General features: G+C 41.7%; 1 protein-coding gene across 2 annotated transcripts in view; it reads left to right on the top strand.

The window, feature by feature from the left end:
* The first annotated feature begins 13,454 nt into the window (after nucleotides 1-13,454).
* Nucleotides 13,455-27,185, top strand: part of GPM6B (glycoprotein M6B) — a 159,973-nt gene continuing 146,242 nt past the window's right edge. For both annotated transcript variants that reach the window (XM_053580622.1, XM_053580624.1), the window contains exon 1: nucleotides 13,455-13,762. In XM_053580622.1, coding sequence (XP_053436597.1) covers nucleotides 13,759-13,762 — 4 coding nt within the window. In that variant the 5' untranslated portion in view covers nucleotides 13,455-13,758. The remainder of the gene's footprint in view (nucleotides 13,763-27,185) is intronic.

Genomic DNA, 27,185 nt, shown 5'->3' with positions numbered 1-27,185 from the left:
TAATCATTATTCATTTTACATATTGGGAAATTGCTCCCCAAATAAGACCTGTTTTGGAGATAGAAAGCTGCTTCAGTGTAATTCTCCTAAAGGATTTTGATTCTTAATCTCAAAATTCAATTGCATTTTAAGAAATATAACCATTTTTACAATCAGAATGAGGTTTTTTGATTGCCTTTGTTAAAAAAGAAAGGACATTATGTGGGTGGACTGATAGGCTGGCATTTGATCCTTGTATGTGCTATGATTTTATTTGTTATCCTCAAAGCATGAAGAATATTTAAAAACTCACGACTAGACAAAGGAGTGACAAAGAATGGATAGAAGTACTGTTGGGAGAAGATCAGCTGACAGACACAGGCAGACCGCCTGCTAGTTTGTTTCTACCTTGGGCATGGAGCAAAGAATGGAAAGAAAGAACAAAATGTAAAGTAGATGCCATTACGGAAGGGGGGGATGAGGGTAGAGAGAAGCTGGGGAAGCAAAATACTGAGTAGCTACTATTTAAGTCCTCAAGCCTACCCCACAAGGAAGCTACTGTCATCAGTTTACAGATGGAGAAAACTGAGACTTGGCTAGTAAGGACCGGAAATAAGCTTTGATGCCAGGTCTGCTGCTCTTTCTCTTATTTGTTCATTTAATAAACACTCAGTGAGGGACTGAGGACACAGAGAGGAACAAGGAAGAGAGTCCAGCTGGTCCTGTGGGCATCTCTAGGCAAGCTGGGAATGGACACTAGGCTGTGATCTGAAGGTTTGTGCCCCCTTTCCCCCCTTCATGTGTTGAAATCCTAATCTCCATGGTGATGGTATTGGGAGACTTTGGAGAGGTGATTAGGTCATGATGGCAGAGTTCTCCTGAATTAGACTAGTGCTCTTATAGAGGAGACACTAGAGAGACCACTAGCCCCTTCCACCATGTAAGGACACAGCTAGAAGGCACTGTCTAGGAACTGGGAAATAAGCCCTCAGCAGACGCTGAATCTGCTGGCATCTTGACCTTGGATTTCCCAGAGTTTCCATCTTTGATAAATAGAGTGAAACAGAGATTCAATGGATCATTGCAATAACAACAAAAATAGTAAGCCTGGAGGTAGGACTTTAACTTCAACCAGGTGTTTTTAAACCTTCTCTTGTGAACATATTCAAACTTCCATAAAGGTAGCATGTGCCAATGGTGTTCTTGTTTGCCTCTTCAAAGATGAGGAGACAGGTACAAAGGGGTTGGGCAACGTTGTACCAAAAGTAAGAAATAGCAGCTCACCTAGTCGACACACCATACTTCTAAGTACATGCTGATATTGGTAGGTGTGAACGGGAATGGACAAGGAGTAAGACTTTGTGATGCCAGAGTCTTTTAACCACGGCTAAGATACTGCAGGGTAATACTTTTCCTGCCTGCCTCTATTTCATGAATCCATTGGGGGCACACTCAGTGTTTTATATAGTCATCTATAAACGTATGGTAGATTTATCACACAAGTAGGTGTCTAAGCATATTTTAAAAGAAAGAGATGGTCACAGGGAAGCAGAACGTGTTAAATCACAGCAGTTTGCTCCCTGCCCCCAACTTCATTGCTTTCCCTGATAAAATTTCTAGATGGAGAAAAGGGACATGCTTAACATTCGGTCCGGACTTCAGGAAGCAGAAGGATGGCCGCGTGCAAGAGAGGAGCGTCCTGAAACCATATTGTACAATCTCATTAGAGTAGCAGAAACTGTCGCACTGCAGGTATTCCTTGACCTTGGTTGCAGTATGTTCCAAGAGCTGATTCCTTCTCTGTGAGACAGTTTCTGGGCATCGAAATATGCAGTGCGTTGCATAATTGTGACATCTGTTCCTCTTTCTGGGGTTTAAATGGGCCTTGCTCACCGTGATTTTGGAAATCACCCTGTTAACAGGTGCCTGTCCCAGCTGAACAGCTGAATAAACCCAGGACTTTGTGTGTACTAAACAGACGGTGGCCTTTTTCCACAACAGAAGTTGTTATTTCCTGTGGACAACATACAGACACGTGTGCTGAGTGTCAGCACAACCAAGAATTACCTAGCTGGCTGAAAACAATCATGCTCAAAGAATGCTGATCACTGATTTGAGGTCACCCTGAAGGAAAAAAGATCGTCAGGATTGATATTTTTATCCACAAGATGGAGAAATACTTAGGAGTGTTTTTGCCAAGAGTAGGGGGGATAGCTAATATGTTAGGTAGAAGAATCAAGACACAGAATGATATTTAGAAGGTATCATGATATTTTCATATAAACAAAAATTTTAAGGATCTTTATGTTGAAAATTATATAAATCCAACAGGAGATATGCATTCCTTTTCAAACACTTGATCGCCTGATGCATTCTGTGCACAGAGGTTACTGTGTGATCAAAACAAAGTTCCTGCCCATGTAGAACATTCAATCTTGAATGTTGAAAATGACAATAAAGAAATGAACATTGCCGGGCATGGTGGCTCATGCCTATAATCTTAGCACTTTGGAAGGCCATGGTAGGAGGACTGCTTGAAATAGGAAGCTTGAGACCAGCTGGGGCAATATAGCAAGACCCCATCTGTACAAAAACATAATTAAAAAATTAGCTGTGCATAATGGCATGCACCTGTAGTCCCAGCTACCCGGGAGACTGAAGCAGAAGGATCACTTGAGCCCTCAATGTTACAGTGAGCTATGATGGTGCCAACACACTGTAGCCTGATCAGTCTGGACAAGAGAGCAAGACCCTATCTCTTAAGAAACAAAAGAACAAATAGGTGTAGTTATGACAAGGTCTTTTTAGGTAGTAGCAAAGAAAAGTGAGAAATTGCATCCAGTGAGGGAGAAGAAAAACCAGGAATGTGTGGGTTCATGGAAGACAAGATAAGAACATATTTCTAGAAGAATGGAGGCGTGCACTGCAAGAGTACCGTCTTACCACCTGGTGATCGTTTGTGTCCTCAATAAGAGCAGTTTCATGGAATGATGCAGACATGGGCTTATCAGAGTGGGCTCCAGAGAGTAGGATGTGAGAAAAGTGCAAGCAAATGTGGAAAACTCTTCTGAGAGGTTTTTCTAGGAAATGGGGGGCAGGAAAAATGAGGCAGTAGTTAGACCGTGTGTGTGTGAACCAGTGGGAATGACCAATTCAAACAGAGATATTCACAGTCTAGGAGAGACAAAAAGATCTTGTTGCAGCAGCAGAATCCTGGGAAGGAGGAGACAGGACATGACTTTCGAGAACTTTATGTTCAAAAGACTTTCAGATTTTATGTAGCCACAAGTTCAAAGTCTCATTGGTCCCTCAAAACATTTTTCATTCATTAATTGCCACATTTTAATTTTATTTCCACTATAGTTACAGTCCAACGGAGGAGAAAAATAAACATTTTGTGTTCACATAATCCAAAGTGAAATTGTAATGGGGAAGGTTCTAGGAAAGGGAGGTATCTGGTGTAATGAAATACATTTGTGTCATTTGACCAGTGGGAAGGTCAAACAGGGCCTCCTTGGAGAAGGGATGCTCAGTCTGAGAAGCTAACAACGAGTGGGATCTAGCCAGGCAGCGGGGCTGGCACATGCAAAAGTCTTACACTGAGAGAGAGGCTCTGTGAGGAGAGCAGTGAGGCTGGAGCAGGAAGAATGGCTCATGTGGTGGAAGTTCAGGGAGCCCATGGCAAGGAAGTCTTAACAACATATTGCCTAGAATAACCACTCCAGGCCAGGCACAGTGGCTCATGCCTGTAATCCTAGCACTCTGGGAGGCCAAGGCAGGTGGATCGCTTGAGCTCAGGAGTTTGAGACCAGCCTGAGCAAGAGCAAGACCCCATCTCTACTAAAAATAGAAAAACTAGGCTGGCACTGTGGTGGGAGCCTGTAGTCCCAGCTACTCAGGTGGCTGAGGCAGGAGGATCGCTTGAGCCCAAGAGTTTGAGGTTGCTGTGAGCTATGACGCCTTGGGACTATACCTAGGGTGACAGAGTAAGACTTTGTCTCAAAAAAAAGAAAATTAGAAAAAGAAGGAGTAAGCACTTCACGCCCACCAGCATGGCTGTAAGTAAAAAGAGAGAAAATAACAAGTGTTGACAAGGATGTGGAGAAGTTGGAGCCTTCATGCACTGCTGGTGGGAATGTAAAATGGGATAGCCACTATGGCGGTCACTACTGCATTCCTCAAAAAGGTAAACATAAAATTACCACATGAGCCAACAATCCACTTCGAGGTATATACCCCAAATAACTGAAAGTAGGCGCTCAGAACAGTTCTTTGTACAGCCACGCCAATAGCAGCATCATTAACAATAGAAATATCCTAAGGCTGAATGGATAAGCAAAATGTGGTCCATCCATGCAATGGTATATTATTCAGCCATAAAAATGGAAAGAAGTCCTGGTACATGATGCTACAAGATGCTAAATGAAAGAAACCAGGATTCAAAGGGCCCATAGTGCATGATTCCATTTATATAAAAACCCAAAAAGGCAAGTCTATAGGGCCAGAAAGCCGATTAGTGGTTGCCAGGACCTGGAGGCAGGGCAGTGGGGAGAAATTACTTAATGGGCAGGGGGTCTCCTTTGGGCTGATGAAAATGTTTTGCAACTAGTTATTGATGATATTTCCACCATGTTGTGAATGTACTGAGTGCCACTGAATTCTATATTTTAAAATGGCTAATTTATTTTGTGTGAAAAAAATACATTTTACCAGAGTGTTTTCAACTCAATGGAAGACAGTTTCAACCTAACCAACTGGAGATTTACATCTTGGGTAGAGCCCCCTACCTGAAGAAGAACTTTGGGAAATTAGAGGATGTTCATCATGGGACAACCAGGAGGCTGAGAGATTTTTTTTGAAATGTTCGTGCAAGTTTTTAAAAAATCATTAAAACTTTGACTTTTATAACAGAGGTAATTGACCTAGCATGGGATAAAAGGAGATGGGTGATGGAGGCTGAGAAACATGGTTACTTGTGAGGGAAAATGTTCTATCATCGCAGTTGTCCAGACAGTATAGTGGTGAGCTCCCCATCATGAAAAGTATTCAAATACACCTAAACAACTAACAGGCATGGGCAGGACACAAGGGATTACTGAATGTGGAAGATCGCACTGGATGAGTTATGAAGCTCCCTGTAACTCAGAAATGTTATGACACGTTTACAAGAATCCTTTGGGAGGGGAGACAGCAAAGTTCTACCCGAAAGCAACATTTTTTTTTTTTCAGGAGACTACCAAATTCATTGTTATTAAGCAACTGGGAAGCGGAGGAGGAGTAAAAGAATTCATTGTTGGCTAATACAAAGATGCGCTACTTAAATATTTTTTGAGCTTTGTGCATGGTTCAATTTTTAGTTTTATCTCCAAACAGAAGAACACGCTATCAAATTAGGTCTATTCTTTGGCAGTTTTTGTAAGCTCCTGATTCACGGCTGTGAACTCTGATGTAGCTTCATGTATGTGGGCAGCTCAGCCACAGTCCAGAATGATACAATGTTCTGTGAAAGACACGCAGTAGAGGCAGAGGCAGCCTCTTCTGGATTGAGATGCACAGTAAAAACCAACGAGACACCACTTGCCAATTGCTCTGATTCTTGGGAAACAGCATGAAATAACCCGTGTTTGGAAGGCAGAGTAGGCTTTTGACCAGCTTTGGAATCTTAGATTCTGATAGAGCTGGACTGACATCTAAATCCACATGTGCGCGACCTAGGACACATGTCCTAACATTTCCGGGACTCAGTTTCTTCATTAAAGGCAGCACAAGTTCAAGTCCAGACACCTTAACCTGGAAAATGGAAGACGGAACCTAAGATCCTCACCTGATGTTCAGGAAGGTCCTCAGGAGAAACCTAGGGGCAAAGAGAAGCAGGATGCCTCCATCTGTCACCTGCATGAAAGTCCTGTTTCCTTCCGTCCCAGGGGACACAGCCCTTTAAACATGTCACAGGCAGAAATTGTGTTTTCTCTTCTTTCCAAAGCTGATTGTGGTGAAACGTAGAAGGCAAAGTAGATCCTCCTAAGGGCACTTTCTTTAACTCAGCTTCCTCTCCAAGATCTGGAAGGTCTTTCTCAAGGATCTTCCCAGCTGCCACAAGCCAGGCGCTAGCTACCCTGCTTCCTAGAGTTCCATGCTTTACCCTGCATGGCCTGTCTTTCTTCTTTGTTAAACTTGCCTTCTCTCAGGAAGGCTGATGGCACATAGGCATTTAGAAGGCCATCCAAATTCACAGTCAATGCATGAATGCTCTTTAGTCCCTGGGAGCATTTAAACTCAAATAATTTTTTAAATTAGATGCTGAACTGTCCTACAACATAGGAAAGTTACTTTTGTTAATTTTCTGTTGCTTCTTACTAGTTTGAGCTACTCTTTTCCTCACAACTCAAGGGCACTTGACTTCCCCACCACCACCAATAAGGATACAAAGAAACAAACAGAACACTACATGATAGGAAACAGAAATGAACAATTTCCTTCCACCCTCTAGAACAGAGGCAGAGACAAGGGAGGGCATTGCCTGCTTGAAAGAATATGAGGCAAAATTTTGGACCAGGCCCGGGCGTGCATCCCTTTCTGCACTGAGAAAGCTTAGAATGCCCCCATCCTAAAGGTGCTTTCTGGCTGTGCTGGGGACGCTTCAGGCTCCCCAGTGTAAAAAGAGGGGTAACAATGATAACGTCCCCAACAAGACACACATCCATAGCCACCATTTATAGAGACCTAAATGGTAAGTGCTTTACTAATATTTTCTCCCTTAATCCTTACAACAACATGAGGTAGGGGCTAGATTATCCCCATTTTACAGATGGGAATCTGTGGAAATAAGGTCTCGGGAGCCCAGAAGAAATAGTACTAAACACCCAATGGACACAGGTGCTTTATTTTTTTTAAATGTATATATGTGCATGTGTGTGTAACACATTCATATGGTATTCACATGCGCATTTTTGGTTGTTACAGATATGGGGGAGCTACTGGCATTTAAAGTGCCTGGGACAGGCTGGCAGGCCTCCTGCAATGCACAGGATGGTCTCCCACAACGAGGTCAGGTCCTCATTTCTCACACAAGTTGCTGATGTCCTCTGCACATTCATACGAACAACAAGTCTGTTTCTAACGATTAGTGCCTAAAACATAACTCCCTCTCACATATAAACATGATATATTTTAAGGTAGTGTTAAGACATGTAGGGTTTTCCAGGGGATGTGATAACCTTGTAAATTGAGGGAAGATTGCACTTTGTTTTGTTGGAAACTCTACCAAGTTGTCTACTAGTTTGAAACATCACTGATGGCAAGGCCACTCTTGGCATTTAAATTACCAAAACAACACATCGCAACCGGTAGTCCTTTTCGCTGTCCCATGCATGGTGATTGTGCAACCAGGTTTCTCACTGGGTGCTTTCATCAACCTTTCGGTGTCATGATGCCTGAGCATGTACATGTTGAGATGGACACTGTTCGCTAATTCCAGTTCTCCTTCATAGTTAAGGTATTGTATTGATTTTTTTCATTGATGTGGATGTCAGTTGAGGAGTGCAGAAGGAGCACTACAAATGTTTGTTTGTTTTTTAAGAGACGGGGTCTCTATCACATGATCACGGCTTACTCCAGCCTCATACTGCTGGCTCAACTCATCCTCCCGCTTCAGCCTCCTGAGTATCTGGGACTACAGGCATGTGCCACTATGCTTGGCTAATTTTTAGAACTTTTTGTTTGGAGTCTGGCTATGTTACACAGGCTGGTCTCCAACTGGCCTTGAGTAATCCTCCCGCCTTAGCCTCCAAAAGTGCTAAGATTACAGGTGTGAGCCACCGCGTCTGGCTACAAATGTCGTTTATAACCAACATCAGATCCAAAGGGCTTGGGAACAATGACACTAGTCTTAATGACATGCTTGCTCTTTTTCTTGACTTAGCAACTTTAGGCAGCATCTACTGACTCCCTGGCATATTTATGTCACTTACAGTATCCCTCCTACCAAATCTCTAGTTTTTTTTTCTCTCCGTCAAATTTTGACAGTTATCTTCTGACACCCCTCCTACTTGAGAAGCTAAGGACATTGGTAATGTTGCTTTTTACTTTTTTTATGCACCTTAATTTTTTAATACTTAAAGTTTTGGGTTCATAGCAAAATTAAGCAGTGTACAGAGAGCTCCCATTTACTCCCTGCCCTCACATACACACACCCTCCCCCACTATCAATATACCATACCAGAGTGGGACATTCATTACTGTCAATGAACCTACCTTGACATATCCTTGTCACCCAGAGTCTATAGTTGACATCAGGGTTCACACTTAGTGTTGTATATTTTGCAGGTTTTGACAAACATATAATGACATACAGAGTATCATACAGAGTATTTCCACCAGCCTAAAATTCCCGTTAAGTGCTACTTGTTAATCTGGCCCTTCCCCTTAACCTCTGGCAACCACCCATCTGTGCTGCTGCTTTTTCATTCATATTCTCCCATACCCCTCTTTGTGCCAGCCACACTTTTCCATTGTCAAGGTAGGCTAACATTGTCATGTAGTTGCGTAACAGAGCTAAGTCTTTTTTCTTTCTTGCTTTGTCCATCAGTGATCATAAGCATTGTAAGCAACCCAATTTATGCACTTCCCATTGGTTTGGGAAATCGGCCATCTTTCTGAGAGAGGAGACAGGCTGTGAAGGATGGAAACTGTGCCTGACATGCTGAGAAAGAAACCAGAGGAAGCAAAAGGCAGAGAGGAGATTTTTAAGAATCAAACATCAAACCAGGCTTCTGTCCATTCGGAGACTGCCTTGGAGAGACGAGCCCCAGGAGTGCTTATGAAACTGGAAAGAGGAACACACATGATTAAATGTCCCCCCAAAAGTTTATAGTTAATAATTCTGTATTGCATACTTGAAAATTGCTAAGAAAGTAGGTCTTAAATGTTTCAGTGTTTTCTCCACACACAAAAATGATAACTAGGTGAGGTGATAGATGTATTAATTAACTTGATGGTGATGATTATTTTGCAATGTTGACACATATCAAAACACCACTTGATATACAATTTTCATTTAATACCTCTACAAAGATGGGGGGGAAGATTGGACCAGATAAAATGCATCCTTATGGTTATAATTATTTCATACTCTTCAATGAGGCATTGAGAGTCAGTTAAATCTTGAATTTTAAAAAATCAGTTGGAAATATTTTATTTATAGTTTAAATCAAATTATTAAGAGACCATGCTCTTATCTATGGGTTTTGGCACACATAAAAAATTATTAGGATACTATCTACTGTGGAGTAAGTTACAACTATCTATTATTTTCCTAATTATAAAATTCTTGCTCATTGTAAAAATCTGGGAAAAAACAAAAGGGTATAAAAATAAAACTAAAAACTCCATTAATCCCACATTCCAGGGATAATGTTTTGATTATATGTTACCATTTTGATAGATGTTAATATACTGATATATTAGAAGGGCTGGGTCACTGCTGTAACAAGCTCCTAAATACACGATGGCTCAAACATAATAGTAGTTTACTTCTGGGTCACAAATGTGTCTGTGTCAGTTCCAAGTTGTCAGTGTATGGAAGTTGAGGGAGTCTCTGTTCCACAAAGTTACTTGGTGACCCAAGCTGATGGAAGCAAGTCCATCTTCAACACTTGGCTTCCGAAGGTACCCTAGGTGTCAACATCTCATTCCAGCTGGGACCAGGGGACAGCACAGAGAAGCACACTTCTTGTTGGAGGTTTCACTGGTAAGGCCCAGACATGGTTAGAAGTCAAATCACATCACCCCACTAACTTTTACAGAGTCTGGGAAATGGAGTCTGGCTGTGTGGCCAGAAATGTTTGTTGAAAAAGTAATACTCTCTACCATAGTGTATTTTCTTTCATTCTTTTTCAATACATATACATGTATTTGTATATATTATCCATTATAATATGATCAGGATTATATTGTATATTCAGTTTGTTGTTTGGATCCAAAAAGAAACAAAATCTCTGGACATTTTCCCACACAGATCTTTGCGAACAAGGCAGCATATCTGATCACAGAGATCGGGTTTCTCATTGACATCTGGGGCCAGTTTGTGCTTTGTTGGGAGTTTGGGGGGCTGTCCTGTGCATTGCAGGATGTTTATAGCATCCCTGGCCTCTGTCCACTAGATACCAGTAGCACCCCACCCCCTTCCCAGTTGTGATCACCAGAAACCCCTCTCCAGACATTGCTAAATGTCTCCTGAGGGGCAAAATCACCCCCAGTTGAGAGCCACTGAGCTAGATCAACAATAATTTATGTAACTACTTCCCTTCTGTTGAGCAATTGTTGCTTTCTTTTTTGGTTTTGTTTTGTTGTTTTGTTTGCTATTACATCTTACTCTGTAATAAACATCATTTGACATTAATTTTGACTGAAACAGTGGTTATTTATTTAGGAGAGAGTCCCAGAAGAGGGATTACGGGGTCACAGGCTATGAATATTTTCAAGTCTCTTTTTTTTAATTAATATTAAATCATAGCTGTGTACATTAATGCGATCATGGGGCACCATACACTGTTTTTTTTTTTTTTTGTATAGACAGAGTCTCACTTTATGGCCCTTGGTAGAGTGCCGTGGCATCACACAGCTCACAGCAACCTCCAGCTCCTGGGCTTAAGCAATTCTCTTGCCTCAGCCTCCCGAGTAGCTGGGACTACAGGCGCCCGCCACAGCACCTGGCTATTTTTTTGTTGCAGTTTGGCCAGGGCTGGGTTTGAACCCGCCACCCTTGGCATATGGGACCAGCGCCCTACTCACTGAGCCACAGGCACCGCCCCATACACTGGTTTTATAAACAGTTTGACACATTTTTGGGTTTTTTTAATTTTTTTTTAATTTTTATTAAATCATAGCTGTGTACATTAATATGATCATGGGGCACCATACACTTGGTTCATAGACCGTTTGACACATTTTCATCACACTAGTTAACATAGCTTTCGTGGCATTTTCTTAGTTATTTTGCTAAGACCTTTACATTCCACATTTACTAGGATTCACATATACCCTTGTAAGATGCACCGCAGGTGTAATCCCATTAATCCCCCTCCCTCCACCTACCTCCCCCCCTCCCCCCCTTTCCCCCTTCTCCCTATTCTTAGGTTGTAACTGGGTTATAGCTTTCATGTGAAGGTCCTACATTAGTTTCATAATAAGGGTGAGTACATTGGGTACTTTTTCTTCCATTCTTGAGACACTTTGCTAAGAAGAATATGTTCCAGCTCCATCCATGTAAACATGAAAGAGGTAAAGTCTCCATCTTTTTTTAAGGCTGCATAGTATTCCATGGTGTACATATACCACAATTTCATCACACTGGTTAACATAGCCTTCCTGGCATGTTCTTAGTTACTGTGTTAAGACATTTACATTCTACATTTACTAAGTTTCACATGTACCCTCATAAGATGCACTAGTACATACTGCCAAATGGCTTTCCAGAAAGGCTCGACCAATTTATCCACCTGCAGCGTAGGCGTGATTTATTTTTTTAAGTTTTTGGTTACTTAATATAGGAAAAAATGGTTTATTATTTTAAGATAGCATCTCTTAGAATAACAGTGAAATCAAATATGCTTACTAGCCATCTTCTTCATCTGGTCTGTAGTAGCCTTCGATAATTTTCCAATGGCTGTTCTGTTTTCCTTAAGGGTTTTAGAGACAATTGCTTGAAATCAATCTATGACACTTCCAAAGCGAGGAAAATTTTCTATTAAAATGTCCCTTTCCGGGCGGCACCTGTGGCTCAAGGAGTAGGGCGCCGGTCCCATATGCCGGAGGTGGCGAGTTCAAACCCAGCCCTGGCCAAAAACCAAAAAAAAAAAAAAATGTCCCTTTCCTCTGACATTGTGTACACAATTGTTAAAACTCAGTTTTTTTTATCACAGCATCCATTGTGACTAGCTCCAATATTTGGACAGCTGTTCTTCCTTTTCTTCGGTTACACAAAAAAAATCCAGGACTTCTAGGGAATGACAGAAAGTGGAGCAAAGAGTTCACTTTCATCTCAGTGCACAAAATCTTAGAGATCTTGGTTCCAGAGTGGCTCATTGAGGTCATATCTTCTGAAAATACTATTTCAGATTGTCATGCACAAGTTCCATCCTGTTGTTTTCACTGTCTCGTAGGAGTGAACCGACCAAACTCGCCCTTCCCTCAACCAGGACTTTACATGAATTCCTCATTGCCCTCACCCAGGCCACCTTTGTCTTTCCCTTGCAAACAGTCTCAGTGATGGGCATCTGCAGTTGGATCCTACATACACCTGTACTCAGAGATCATTCAAATGGATTACTTTCCCATAACACGAGGACAAAAAGTTAAACCTATGAGCTCCCCTGTTGTTTTATACTGCATGAAGGTAGGTTAGGAAGGACTATTCCCGTGGGATTGTGAAAATGAGCCAGTGATCCGCCTAGCACAAATCTCTGTCCTTTTATGTAAAATATGATTAGGCTTTGTAGAGCTCTGCCTTGATAAAATCTTTCCTAATCCAATAAATTTCAATAGATGAAATGTTTGCCTCCTCCACCCTTTCTCAGTCCTAAAGCCTCTCTTCTGGCTTAAATGTCCCTTAAATGTTCTATCTATTGTTATTGTTTATGTAACCCTCCCTTCAAGTAACCCTGATGTGTTTTCAAAACTATAAAGGAATACAAAGGAAAATATGGGGGTGGGGGGAATACTGGTTCAGAAATGTCACAGAAAGCATTAATTCTACAAAAACTGCAAGGGTCTCAGGGTTTCTCTAATAGTTTTGGGAAATTCTTCTCTAAGGAGACAGAGGAATTTGAGCTCCGGACACCATTAAACCAATAACTCACTTAAAGGCTCAAGTAGGAGGCCTGAGCACCGGGAAAAAGCAGTGGACTGGAATTATCTACAAAATCTCCAAGAATCTTCCAGGGGTGGGCATCCAGGGATCAAGAGGACTGATTACAGACACCACCAAATCTGCCGCCACTCCAGACTGGAGGGTGCTTATGCATCATTTGCTGCCCACCGGTTAACTTAAGTCAGTGGTTCAGTAACCTTGGATGCGCATTGGAATCGCCTGGGTTCCACCCGCAGAGGCCTTGAGGAGATGGGGTTTCCCAAAGCTCCCTAGCTGATTCTCAGGTTCGACAGGGTTGAGACTCACTGAACTAAGTAACTACCCATGGCCCATATCTGAACAAAAGGATCAGGAACTGTGGATCGAGGCAACACTGCCGGATACTATGTGTCCTTGGGTTAGTTTCCCGTGGCCTCAGTTTCCTTATCTGTACAATGGGTGTTGCTAAGACCTCAAAGCCCTTTCCAGCTGTGACAGTTTCCATCTGGGAAATGTCCTCATTGATCCTAGAAGCTCGCTCCCTTCTGCCCCCATCCACCCTAGCCGGCTTTTCCGGTTGCCGCGCCCCAAGGCACTGGCTCAGGGGTCCCAGAGGAAGCCGGGAGCTTACCCCGCAGCCTCAGCGCGCCCGCTGCCCCCATTCGGGCCCTCGCTCCGGGCGCACAAAGCCCCCGGCGCTGACGTCAGGGCCCCCTGTGCGCGGCCGGCCCCCAGTGCAGGCGGAGCAGCGCCGCGCTCCCACCCCGGCCGGGAGCTAGGAACCAGCGCCAGCCCGGCACAGCCCAGCGCAGCCTGCCCGAGCCCGGCCCGCGCACGTGCCCGACAGACCTGCAAACTTGTGCCTCCGGCTCTGCCCGTCCCCGGGGAGCCTGAGCGGCCGCAGCCCGCGCCCCTCCCGCCCGTCTCCAGCCATGGGTAAGCGAGCACGCTGGCCCCGCGCCACGGCCACGGCCACGGCCTCGCGCCCCCCCCCCGGACTCCCCGGAGAGGCGCGCCCAGCCGAGGGTCCCGCCCCACCCCTGCTCAGGTGGCGCCTCCTCGACTACCTCCCGGACTGAGCCGAGAGGTGGGGTGGGGGCAGGAAGCGGCGCAGGTGTCCCGAACGCCCAGGTGCGCGTCCCTGCCCTATCCTGGGGACGTCCCCACTCAGGCTGCGCCCAGGAGTGCGGCTCGCGGGGGCGGAGGAGCGGGGGCCTCCGGAGGAGTTGCGGAGAGAACAGACGGCGCGTCCCGGGCTCCTGCTTTATTTTAGGGGCTGGTACAGAGTAGCTTCTTGACTGTTTCCCAAGACACGCTCCGTGTCGCCCGAGCTTCCAGTTCTACCCTGTCTCGCCCTGCCGTCATGCGAATCTCCTTAAACCCACATGAAACAGACCCGATCCCCCAGACCCGGTTTCTTCTTCGTAACCATGACCTTTGAAACCAGGAAAGTGGCAGAGGAGAGGGGCAGGATGTGATAGAGGGTGGGTCTCTCTTCTTTGTCCCCTGTTCCAATTATCAGAATGCGGCGGGGCCGAAGGTGGACACGGTGGGCCAAGCGGGTTCCCAGGCACTTAGGGGAACGCCTATGGCAACGGTGAAAGCCTCAGCTTGGAAGAGGGAAAATCTCCAACCTGTCCGGGGAGGGTGTTAGGCGGCTGTAGGATTCTTTATGTCACTTCTAACACCCTGAAATGCTGCGGTCAGCAACATGTCGTTAAATGGGGACTCTGTATCGGAAGGAAAATTCGTAAAGAGCGCCGGGGAAACCAGCCGATCCGCGGCACTCTAGGAAACGTGTGAGAGCCGCGCGTGGGGCAGGGTGTTCTCTCCCCACCCGGTTACCCTTCCCTATTGCCAGACTCCAGCCAGAAGCGCCACAAGAGCCCCAAGTGAAGCATTCCTAATGAGGAGGGGAATGGGTTTAAACCTTGCAGGTTAATGGTGGGGCTTGGGAACTGCTTGCTGGCCCCCCAATCATATGCCTCCCCTCACATTCCCTCTGCTACTAATTGTGTGTGTGTGTGGGGGGGTAGTAATCTTATACTGATTAAAATTTCGGTGTGAGATAGTAAGGAGAGCACATTATTTTGCATTTCAAAGGAAGCTCAAAGAATTTTATAGTTTACATGTTTAAAAAATTACTAGGGGAATCAAAATAGGATTTCTTGAATCCAAAAGGAAAATTTCTTAAAAAGTTAGGCAAGACCTAGATAAGATCCATCTAAAGAAGGCAAAACTGAGTGGCCTGTAACTCCCGTCGTCACTCTTCTTGATGCCCCCAGGTGAGTAGTCACATGGCTCAACTTCCCTTTTAAATGAAGTTCATACACAAATATCAGATGATGGCTGCAGTGCAGCTTGTGACCACTTTGGAAATACTTGTCAGCAAGATGGTGCAGTTACCCATTGAAGAAAGCATTAAGTACTTTCTTGAAATAAAGTTATCTCTAGTTCTTTAACGCTAGGTATTTGGATATGTATGTCGAATTTGAGTGTGGCGTTACCACATGGGGACCTTCAGGATGGCGTTCACAATACTCTGTACTTAATTGGTGACCCGCTTTATATTTAAATAGGTGTGAAAGTTAGGTGCAGTTCTCATGAAAAAATGCCCAAACCAGAGGCCTGTTCTCAAGGAAGTACTTTGTGTATTGGACAATTGTTGGCTCCACACTTCAATTGCCAATTTATGTTAATTTGTGCATACTTCACTGGTTCTGGCAGTATCCATGGTTTTAGTTTTTCGTGTTTTACATTAGAAAGAAAGTTCCCTTTATGCCAAAAGGGAAACATACTGATTTCCTTTGGTAGATTCTTAGTAAATACACCACAGGACCGTGAACTGGTTTTATTTTTCCAGATGTATTTAATTACTGCACATACCCTCATGAACGTTTTAATTGAAATAATTTAATGCTGGGAAAATTCTGACCATTGGTCCATTGAGTTGGGGAATTTGGTTCTTACACAAGTCACCTCCTTAACCTGGTATCAGTTAATTGGTAAAATGGATGAGCTTTGTGGAAGTAAAAACCCCTTTGGACTAAAATGTTAAGCTATTTAAAATCTGTAAGTTGAAAGAAAATAATGACCAGTGGTGGTGGTGTACAATTTTGTCTTTCAATGGAACTTAAAAGAAAACATGGATTTCTTAATGCTGAGCCATTTTTTTTCCCAGCTTGTTAAGATTCATTCACATACCATACCAGCACATGTTTACGTGTATAAAGTTTGGTTTTGAGAAAATTCAGAGCTGTGCAACCATCACCAATATCTAATGTTAGAACACTGTCATCACCCCCCAAATGAACTTTGTACCTGTTAGGAGTCATACCTCATTCTCCCCTTGCCCAGTCCCTAGTAACCACTAACCTACTTTCTGTCTCTATGGATTTGCCTCTTAGGGATATTTTAGGTATATGCAATGAGCCAACTGAATTGATGTTTGAAGTGCATTTGACTTATTCAGGAACTTTGGTTGTTTTGCACAATGAGCTGATACTGATGCAGTACACCACCGAAATGAGTGTGTGGAAACTATTTCTCTGGCTGAAAGGTTCCACATTTGGCTGCACATATTTTGTAGGTGTGCATGCACATACCCTGGCTTTATCTGAAGGAACTGACATTGCCTGGCAGAATTTTGATCCTGAAGACATTGCAACTAAATGAATTCCATGCGATAACTTCTTATAAGGCATTTGTGCAGTATCCATCCTGCTTTAATATGGCTTATGTATCCAGAGAGACTTGCTGATTTTGTTTCACTAGTTGCTTATCATTTTAAATGACAATTATATATGAAGTGATCAAATACAGCAAAACACCAAAATAATTGTTTCGACCCATTTTGGTAAGGTAAGGAAGTTTTTGTAAAGGTTGTGAACTCAAAAGTAATCAGTCATTTTCACTAAATAACATTTTAGAAAACTTGGGTTAGGGCAGTTCTTCTTTTACTGTAACGTGCATACAAATTATCTGACCATCAGTGGTCCTGGGTGAGGCCTAAGTTTCTGCATTTCTAGCAAGCTTCCAGGTGGTGCTGATGCCGCTGGTCCCTGAAGGAAAAGAATGACAGGCCAGAGAGGCACAGGTGCCTGCCCCAGCTTGCCTGCCAGCTGTGTGATCTTGGGTAAATCATTTTCTCTTAATCTCAATAAAAGGATTTGATAAAATTATTTCTTTGGACCTTTAGAGATCTACAAGTGTGTAATTTGGGAAATAGAAATAATGTTGTGCCGGGGAGGTGGGGGGAACATGAGAAACAGCTCCCTGATTGTTTAAACGCTGTTTGGTTCCATTAAGCTGGCATCACAGACATCATTTGTAGTTGGGTTAAATGCTGGCATCTTCCATGTGCCCGCCTCCAGGGTGACTGGCTCTTCTCCAAGGGAACTTGGAAGAAACTATAGTGTTCACCCTCTTTAACACGTCCAGCTTTAGCTTCTCTTGCCCTCTTCTCCTTAGAACTGGTGCACCAGGGAGCCTTTTCTTCCCCCTATACTGAGGCCCAAGCCACCTTCAAAGGCAGCACTCAGAAGGAAGCACGCTGAATGCCCATGCCTGCCATGTTTAGTTCTGGGAGTTTCCTCTGCAATTCAGATGCATCAGAGGCAAAGAAATGGTATACTGGTGAACAACTGGCAGAAAGTGCTCCTAGAATGTGTCAGCTCCCCCACCATCTACAGATCTAGTAAGGCACCCACCCTTAGGTCTTAGAAGTGAGCTCCCTTCTAATCTCAGACTGACATTTTGAATAAATCTCACAGTCCAATACCAGAGAGTACTGTCTGTGACAAACAGAAAGTAATTAACTCTTTACTATATTTTTGCTCTAACCACTTGGCCCCTCCGAGGGCTTCTTAGAAAAGATCCTTACCTACTGCGTCTAGGATCAAGTGGTTATTGAAAATGTCAAAGTGTTATATCATGAAAAGGACCACATATGTGTGCTAAATATTTTATTTAACTTTAGACATTAACTTGCTATTTTGTGGTAAAGTAAAGGCCTTTGCTCTGAGTGTAAAGCCCTGGTTGGAGCTCCTAGAAGTCTTTCTGACATTGATCACAGCCAACATTAATTGGCTTCTGATTTCCAGTTTCAGATTTGTATTAAAGTGGAATGAAAACTTAAAGGCATTGGGAGTAAAACAGTGTGCAGAATCCCTAATCCCCTTAAACTTTTAAAATTGTCTTGCCCATACTTATTTCAGTAACTATTTTTTCAAGTTAATCCTTTCTTTTTTTTTTTTTTTTTGTGGGTTTTGGCTGGGGCTGGGTTTGAACCCACCACCTCCGGCATATGGGACTGGCGCCCTACTCCTTGAGCCACAGGCACCACCGATCCTTTCTTTTTGTGACAAAGTCTCACTCTGTTGCCCTGGGTAGAGTGCCGTGATATTGTAGGTCACAGCAACCTCAAACTCTTGGGCTCAAGCAATCCTCTTGCCTCAGCCTCCCTGATAGCTGGGACTACAGGTGTCTGCCACAATGCCCAGCTATTTTTTCTTAGAGATGGGATCTCACTCTTGCTCAGGCTGATCTCGAACTCCTGAGCTCAAGCAATCCACCTGCCTTGGCCTCCCAGAGTGCTGGGTTACAGGCGTGAGCCACCATGTCCAGCCTAAGTTATTCATTTTTGCGAAGACTTTCCAAAGCGGTCAACCTGGTTTTTAAAGAAAGAAAAACTCTTTTGGCACTCATATTTTATTAATTTATGTAACATTGAATTAAAATTAGAGTAACAAGTACAACTGGCAGAAGCAGGTTTGGGATCAAACACAAATGACTCTTGTTAAGTATACAGTTCAGCTGGTGGAAGAAGTGGTTTATTGATTGTCGGAGCCTCTCGAAGGAAGCAGGCAGGACGCTGATTGAAAGTACAAGCTTGTAAGAAGTGAGGCTCACCAGAGGTACAGGAGAGCCCTGTACCTCCGCCGTGGCTATTTATTGAGACAATACATAACAGGTGTGGGAAGTGCCCAGTAATCACATACAAGGGCTACTGTGCTTAAAGATCACATGCTCTTTCTCCCCACGAGCTTGACCCCCACCCTGAAGTGCCACAAATGCTCAAGGTCCAACACCTGCTGACTAATGAGCACCTGAACCGCTTTCTGTTCTTATAAGATGGTGTTCATTCTCCTACAATTGATGTCCTGGAGAGGAGCCTTGACCCCAAGTTCTGTGGACAGTGGTCAGTATGGTTTAGAAAGAGAAGAATGTGGGGTAACTGGGTGCATTCCATTGGGTGAACATCGGTAAGAGAGCATCCACTGTATTTTTTTAGATTTCCGGTTAATGTGAAGGTACAAACAACCAGGTCACAGTACCTGAATTTGTTACATCGAGCCCATCTTGCGTTTACTGTATTTTTGAGCCATTGTTATCCACTTGATAATTTAAGCGTGATTTTTCTGACTATACGATTAACTAACTTGTTAGTGTTTTTAAGATGCCTCCTTTTCTGTTCAAATACCGAATTCATCAAGAGCAGAGATTCTTGTATTCATTGTTGCGTCCCAGTGTTCATTCAAATGATCGGCATATTTTAAGTGCTTCACAAAATTTGTTTTTAAAATGAGGATTTTATTAAACTCTATCTACATTGTAAATGTATGGATTTCAATGTATGTAATATTTGTTGCCATATTACAAACTCCATGATAAACTATGCTAAGCTAAATAAGGCAAATGACATTATTGTTCTTTAGTAGTATTAATACCTTTATCGCAGAATAACAGAATTTCAGAGCTCGAGGTTGCTTTAGAAGTAACTTAATTGCCACAGGCGTACACAGACACAAAAACAATTTAAAGAGCAGTTGGAATGTCCTTTCATTATCTTTTTGCCTTTAGCTTTTTGCTTTTGATGTTATAAAACACTCTTCTCTCTCTGCTGAAAAGTAGTTCCTTCTTGTCAGGTTTTTGAATTTCTGAAAAAGCTTGGGGTGAAGCACTTTGTTTCAGTGAAACTCGTCATTGCCCTAAGGATTAAAAGGCAATGGCAGCTTTCTGTTTCCATTCTCTCTGTGTGTTAGGGTTAAGTGAGACCCTACCGCAATGCCATGCAATTAAGCATGTACCGGTCTCTAAGTCTTTGAGTTCCTGTCACATGGCCATCACCATGGGGCTCCCAAGGGACTATGACAGCTGCTTGCTCAGCAAGCATTCAGAGTCTTGCACAGATGAGCCAAGTACTGTGCTAAGTCTTGAAGCAAAAAATAAACAAGACTCTGTCCTCAAATAACCACAGGCATTTCAGAAAGGCAGATAAATATGTAAATAGAAGTAAGTACAAGTCCTTTAGGAAAAAGAATATGAGGAAAACAGGGAGAGGTAATATTTCACAGAGGAAATCCCAGGGAGGCAGTTACTTTTGATCTGAGTCTCAAAGGATGAGTTGGATAATGGGGAGGTCGGGATGTCAAGAGTGTCTGGGTGTTGGGGAGAGGATATTCCAGGCCCTGGGGACAGATGTGAAAAAGCAGGGGCCATGGTAGAGGCTGCTGTGGGAGCACAATGAAGAGTCGAGGAGTGGGGAGAGCTGAGGCCATGCTTGATGGTGAAGTGATAGGCAAGAACTTGCTCATTACCCTGCTGGCCATACAGTCAGGAAGGGATTTCAAGCAATCAAGTGACAACTGGAGGGATATGACAGTCTCCCCAAGAGGATAAAAGCAACCCTCCAAGATAAAGAATCATGTCTAATTGCAAAGTTCTAAATAAAAGTATAGAAGTTCGGAGAAGGGTGAAACCTTGTGTCTTATATGAAGCTTCTGACAGAGACTTGGATTTGAGGTGCATCGAGAAGGATGGAAGGGATTAGGGTCATTGATGGAAGAGATGTAGTAGTGATTTTTATTGGTGAGATTCTGAAGAAACTGGCCTGGCCATTGCAGAGAGTAGATATGGAGGAGAGCAGAAAATCAGATGTGGTAGGCGACTGAAGGCCAGATGAGAGGAACAAATTTTAGTTGATTACAAATGGTTACATCTAAATGAATCTTGCAACAAAGTTTTTAATTTTGTCTCTTGGTAAAATAGGGAAGGAAAGAAAGTATGGATGGAAAGCGATATGGGTGATCTTTGGTATGATTTCAGAGGGATTGAAAGTTGGAATGGAGCCTTGTCCTCGTCTATTTATTTGATCATCAATTTCTTTTTTTTATTTTTTTATTTTTTGCGGTTTTTGGCTGGAGCTGGGTTTGAACCCGCCACCTCCGGCATATGGGGCCAGCACCCTACTCCTTTGAGCCACAGGTGCCACCCAATTTGATAATTAATTTTAAAAATGGTATTATTTCTTTCTTAAATATTTGAAGGAATTTACCAATGAAGACATGTGGGTCTGGGGTTTTCTTTGTGGAAGTGTTATGAATTACATTTCTTTAATAGATTGAAGACTATTCAGACTTTCTCTTTGTATCAGTTTTGGAAAGTTGTATTTCTCAAGCACTTTGTACATTTTATCTAAATTATTAAGCTTATTGGTATAAAGTTATTGATAATATTTTTGTATTATGTTTAATTATACTGTCTATAAGATCTGTAGTAATGTTCCTTTGTTTATTCCAAGCGATATAGTTAGGTAATTAGTGTTCTCATTTTCTTTATCAGTTTTTTAAAAATCCATTTTAATAGCTTGATATTTACATGTAATAATTACACCTGACAGATACATTGACCACTGAATGAAAAAGAAGAGTACATTTTCCAGTAACCAGAAAATGGGATTTTTATGTCTAAAAGTAAAAATTGCTTACCTGGTTTGAGAAAAAATCTGCCAAAAGAAAAAGTATTTAAACCTGATTGTTAAAATTTTACTCTTAATGGTTACATATAAGTCAGTATATTTGAACATGGTATATAACAAGATCTATTGCAAATGACCTTGAAATAGAGTAGATCTTGAGTTGAGCTTAGTATTTGCTTGTGTATTTGTTTGGTATTTGTAAGACTGCTAAATTCTACCGTTTTCTTTGGAGCTGGAGCAACTGAAGATAGATACTGAAATAATAAAAGACCATTTTTCTTCTTGTTAAAGTAGACTTTTAGAGCAGGGTTTCTCAACCTCAGCACTTTTGACATTTTGGGCTGAATGATTCTTTGTTATGGGGGGATGATTCTGTGCATTGTAGGATGTTTACGATCTCATTGTCCTCTTCCCACTACATGCTGTGACGGTCCCCTAGTTGAAACAACATAAATGTCTCCAAGCATTGCCCAGTAACCTGGAGAATGGGGAGAAGCACACATGGAGAACCAAGGCTTAAGAGTAAGAGGCACTGAAAACCTTTTGTGTTTCATAGTATCTTTAGTATCATAGTATCATTAAAAGCTGAGTAGTTGAGACTTTGTTGAGCACATCTGGGGAATGGGAGGATCTCTAGGTAAAAGTTTTTTCCTCGCCAAAGGATTGCTTGATTTTTTTTTTTTTTCTGAAGAAAGTTTTCTATTGCTTTTTATCATTTTCCACCATTAAGAATCTGAAGGTATAATGGGAAACCTTGTAGACCCGTAATTCATTCTTTTTGAGGGGAGTAAAATGGTGCCTAAACCATCTCAATAATGAGGCAACCTCCCCTGGAAATACTCTGGCTTTCTTTGGTAACTTGTTCTAGTCTAATGCTTAGTGTGCTTTATCTCTGAAAGGACTGAATCTAAGAAGTTCTTTTGCTTACTCAAATAATTTTCATCATCTTTTATTCTCATTAAGTAGAAAGACATGAAGGATCTAGTCACATCCTTAATTACCTTAATGGCCTTTCCAAATTTAGAATTCATCTCCTTAGCTATAATCAAATCTACCCAGATTAAGCCTTTAAGGCAACCTTCCTGTCCGTTCCGTCCTTAGGGTCTGTGGTCATGTGTTCATTACTTTTCCCCATCTGTTTGAGAGACAAAGGAATTGGAAGAGAAAGGACTGATTTTTCCCCTTGTTGTTTAGAGACCCTTTTCCTCTGGCCATCAGTTGCCTTTCCCTTCCCATCTCCTTGCCCCCACAACCTTAACTCCTCCGCCCAAATGGAGACCATAAATCAGCACATTTCGGACAGATCTGAGCACACTTGCAAAATAGTTCCAGTGTGAGAAGAGCTGGAACATTGGAAGTGAAGGTCAGAGGAGCTTAGAAGGCCTGTTGTTTTGTATGTGCATCCGGTCACTGTTTTAGCTTGAGAAATGTTTCACGAGATTTCTCTGAAAAGAAAATGTTTAAATGGTGGATTTTAAGAAGGGGTCTTAAATGCAGGCACCTGTTTCTTCCCACAATGAACAAAGAATGGAGATGTAATTAGCAATGCAATTCAAGTTCTTATGATAACTTTATTTGAGGCGGCACTTTATATTTTTCTTTTAGTTTTCTCATTTGGTATTTCTGACAGTTTCCATGGTAAGTGAAATAAAATTCAGACCATTAAAGGGATGAATTTCCGTTCCGTGAGTTATTACCATTTTGCAAAGCCAGTGTACTGTATTCCCAAAAACTGTTTTGAGCTCTTTAGATGATGCTATCTTCTGGTACAAGTAAGAGCCACAAATATTATGAAATCATTTAAAAATTTAATTGAACTAAGATATGTACACAGAAAGTGGGAAAATCATTAAATATACGGCTTTAAGTTTTTACAGCATAACCAGCAATTAGATTACGAAGCAGAACATTACCAGCCCCTTAGAAAGTCACCCCAAGCTGCCTTTCAGGTACCCACCCACCAAGAGTAATCACCCCTAATTTCTGTCAGCGTGTTTTGCCTGGTTTTACACTTTATGTAAGTAGAATAATACAGCATGAACTCCTGTGTCCAGCAGCTTTTGCTCAGCATTATAATAGCATTATTTTAAAACGCCAGGAGGTTTTCTATCTGGGAAATAGACCTGCTTCTAAACCATTATGGTTAAAAGCATTTATTAAAGGCCTTCATTTCTCAAACCACACTAGGGAGTGCATAAACCACTGGTAACTACCCTCTACTTTAAGTGGAAAACATTGACATAGCAGCTGTGAGAAGGACTTTGAAAACATTTGAGAGATGAGATAGGTCCGTGAAAAACATGCCTACAGCTGGGAGATTACCAAGATCTGTATCCCCATTATCCACCTCAGAAACAGAAAGTACGTTTTGAGCTGTGAATAAAGACCAAGTTATAGGTGTTGCATATTTACTCAGGATCTGATCAAAGGCCTGGGGTGATTTTTGGGTTTTATCCTGAAAATGGGACTAGAGAGAAAGTTGCATTTATGAGATTAACTTTTCTTCTCATGATGTTTGGATTTAGACAATAATAATTTGCCTACATTTCTTCAGTGAAGAATTTTGTTGTCTTGACTAGAGTAGTGATGCAGCTAGCAAAATGAATGCTTTGTCATCACGTGGAGCTGCCTTTACACTGGATCATGTTACTCTGCTTCCCAAGCGGTACCATCAATTTATAGCCCCTCCAGTAGTATATGAACATTCTAGCTTCTCGGCATCCTCACCAGCATTTGATATCGTCACGTTAATTTTTCACAAACCCGAGATATATGAAGTGGTGTTCCATTGTGTTTCATGTTGAATTTCTCTAGGCAGGGTTGTCTAACCTGCAGAGTGTTTGAGGCCTGTTTTGCTCATCTGTGGTGTCAGGTGTCACAAAAATGATGCATGAACTTATTTTTGCTCGTCAGCTTTCATTAGTGTTTGTTTATTTAATGTGTGGCCCAAGAGAACTCTTCTTCTTCAGATGTGCAGCAGAAAAGAAAAAAGGTTGGACACCCTGCTGTAGAGGTTGAAAGTTTGAGGTAGGTTATTGGCCATTTGAGTTTTTGCTTCCATTTATATCCTTATTTGTCTTTCTCTTACGGATTTATAAGCATTCATTACATGTTCTGGATACTAATGTTTGGTTAAATATGTTGTCCATATCATCATCTTTCTGTGGCTAATCTTTTAACTCTGTTGAACACATCTTTTGTCCTGAATATTTTTTACTATAATAAAGTCCTAATTACCAGTCCTTTCCTTTATTCCTTTATGACTCATGCTTTTTTATTTTTGGTTTCTTTTAAAATTGTTTCTATCCTTGAGGTCATGGAGATGTTGTATTCCTTAGTATTTTCCAAAAGAAAGTTTTAAAGTTATACTTTTCATTGGAAAATTGTTTCATCCTTGAGGTCATGGAGATGTAGTAGTATTTTCTAAAAGAAAGTTTTAAGGTTATACTTTTCATTTTCAATCATTATTCTATTGAGATCTTATTTTTTTGGTGTAGTGCAAGGTAGAAATCTTCTGTTCTAATTTTTAATTTCCTGCACAGAAACCACCAAATGCTTAATAATTCATCCTTTTTTTACTGATTATGTCTTTATCTCCACACTTCCCTCCTATATGTGAGTACTCTGGACTCTATCCTGTTTCTTGGGTTTATTTTGACATCCCTGTACTAATATTACACTGTCATAATTACTATGGATTTAGAATAAGCTAGGCTATCTCTTAGGAGAAGTTTCCTTCTTTTGCTCTTCTTTAAAGTGTCTGAGCTATTCTTGATCTTTTGCTTTTGGAATCAGCTTTTCATGTTGCACAAACATCCCTGTTAGGATTTTGAGTGGGATTGCAGTGAATTTGTAGAATAATTTTATAACAGTTAATGTATTTACTACATTGAATTTTCCATTTGTGTATATGGCGTATTTCTTCATACATTCAGCTGCTCTTTTACATTCCCCAATAATGTTTGTGCCCATCTTTTAAAAACTTACTTCTGGGTCCCTCATGCTTTTGTGGCTTTTTTAAAAGGTAAAAAATAAACCAATTAAGGTCAAATTTAATTCCATGGAATTTCACGGTTCCTTTCCATAGAAGTGTTTCAAAAGGCCAGCTGGATGGACAGACTTGTTCAGATGAAGATAGAAGCTGTAGTGGGGAAGCTGATTCTAAGTTATCACATGCCAGCCTGGTCATAAGAGCTGCATATGGTGGCTCTGTGATAATATCCCAGGCCCTACAGAGTAATAAACATATAGAACACATTACGTGCCTGGGCATGCTTGAATAGAATTTCAAAACAGAATCCATCATCACGGAGTGAAAATCCAGTTTCTAAACAGAATTTTAGTTGTTGTTTTCTTTTTAGCGGCTTCCTTCTACTATATTTCCCATTATTTTCATGAAAGAAGTTGATTTTATTGTCATTGATGCAGAATGGGAAGCCAAATTTGCTCTTCTATTAATTCAAAAGGACAATCTTTTTGCCAGTGGAGGGTACAACTAGTAGGGAACATGCCAAAATTATATTTGCTTGCCTTATGTTTTCTCCAGAATTAGGGAGTCTGTGAGTCTTGGGAGCCACCTGTTGAATGTTAAAACTTCTACACAATGATAGAGTTCACTATTTAGCTAAGAAGGAACCTTATCAATGTCCTGGAGATGGGATCCTTCTGTTTTCATATTTTTATAGAACAAAAGAAAAGAGGAAAGAGACCTTAAGTTAGCTGTAGAGAATTTCCTTCCACTGAAGAAAGTTGGGCATTGAAGGTGACAGTGAAATTGTAACATGCAGTCCATTAAAAGTAGGATCAATACTGTATCCATTCACCACGTATCTATTGGACAGAGTGCTAAGCTTGCAATAGAAGGATGATTTCCTGAGCGAGCCTACTGTGTACCAAACACACCTGGTATTGACACTAGTGAAATAGCTTCTGTCCTGGAAGTGCTCTGCAATCAGTGATGATAGTCAGCAAGGTAACTAACACCTGTCATCAACCCCATGTGGCGAGTGTTATGGTAAAACTTGGGCAGACAACCCACAAGTGGTATGAGGTGTTTTTACTTAAACCAACTGTTGACATATCATAATAAAAATGCCTGATATATTAAAATGAAATTTTTTTTACCAGAAAAATATGACCTAATTAGCACCATTACAAAGACCAAGTTTACATTCAAGATGCAAACTCTTAGTTAAAAGAGAAGGGAAAAAGGTAAGTTTCTGCTAGTACCTTAGAGCCATGCAGCTAAGGTCACCAAGAAAGAATGAACTGGAGCTCTCCGATGCAGTGCGACTTCCATGTTTGGTGATGTTACTTGTGAAAAAGGAAATTTTCTTGGTCAATTCAAGATTACCTAGTTTTCTTAAGGAGTTTAATGGAAAAATTCTCCTGGAATATTTTACATAGCTGCTCACCCTGTGAAGAGGAGGCCAGTACTTGGGCTGGAGTTTGAGCTTGATTTATTCCGGAAAGCAGCTTACTCAGCTGTCAAATGAGATTATGTGTGCGGCTGTTACCCATCACTTCACAGAAATATTCTTATTCCTCAACAAGGCCTCAAACTTTTTTTTTTTTTTTTTTTTTTTTTTTTTTTTTGAGGAC

This window comes from Nycticebus coucang, chromosome X (assembly GCF_027406575.1).
Source record: "Nycticebus coucang isolate mNycCou1 chromosome X, mNycCou1.pri, whole genome shotgun sequence".
Lineage (NCBI taxonomy): Eukaryota > Metazoa > Chordata > Mammalia > Primates > Lorisidae > Nycticebus > Nycticebus coucang.
The sequence above is the reverse complement of the archived record's forward strand: the minus strand, read 5'-3'. Positions and strand labels throughout refer to the sequence as shown.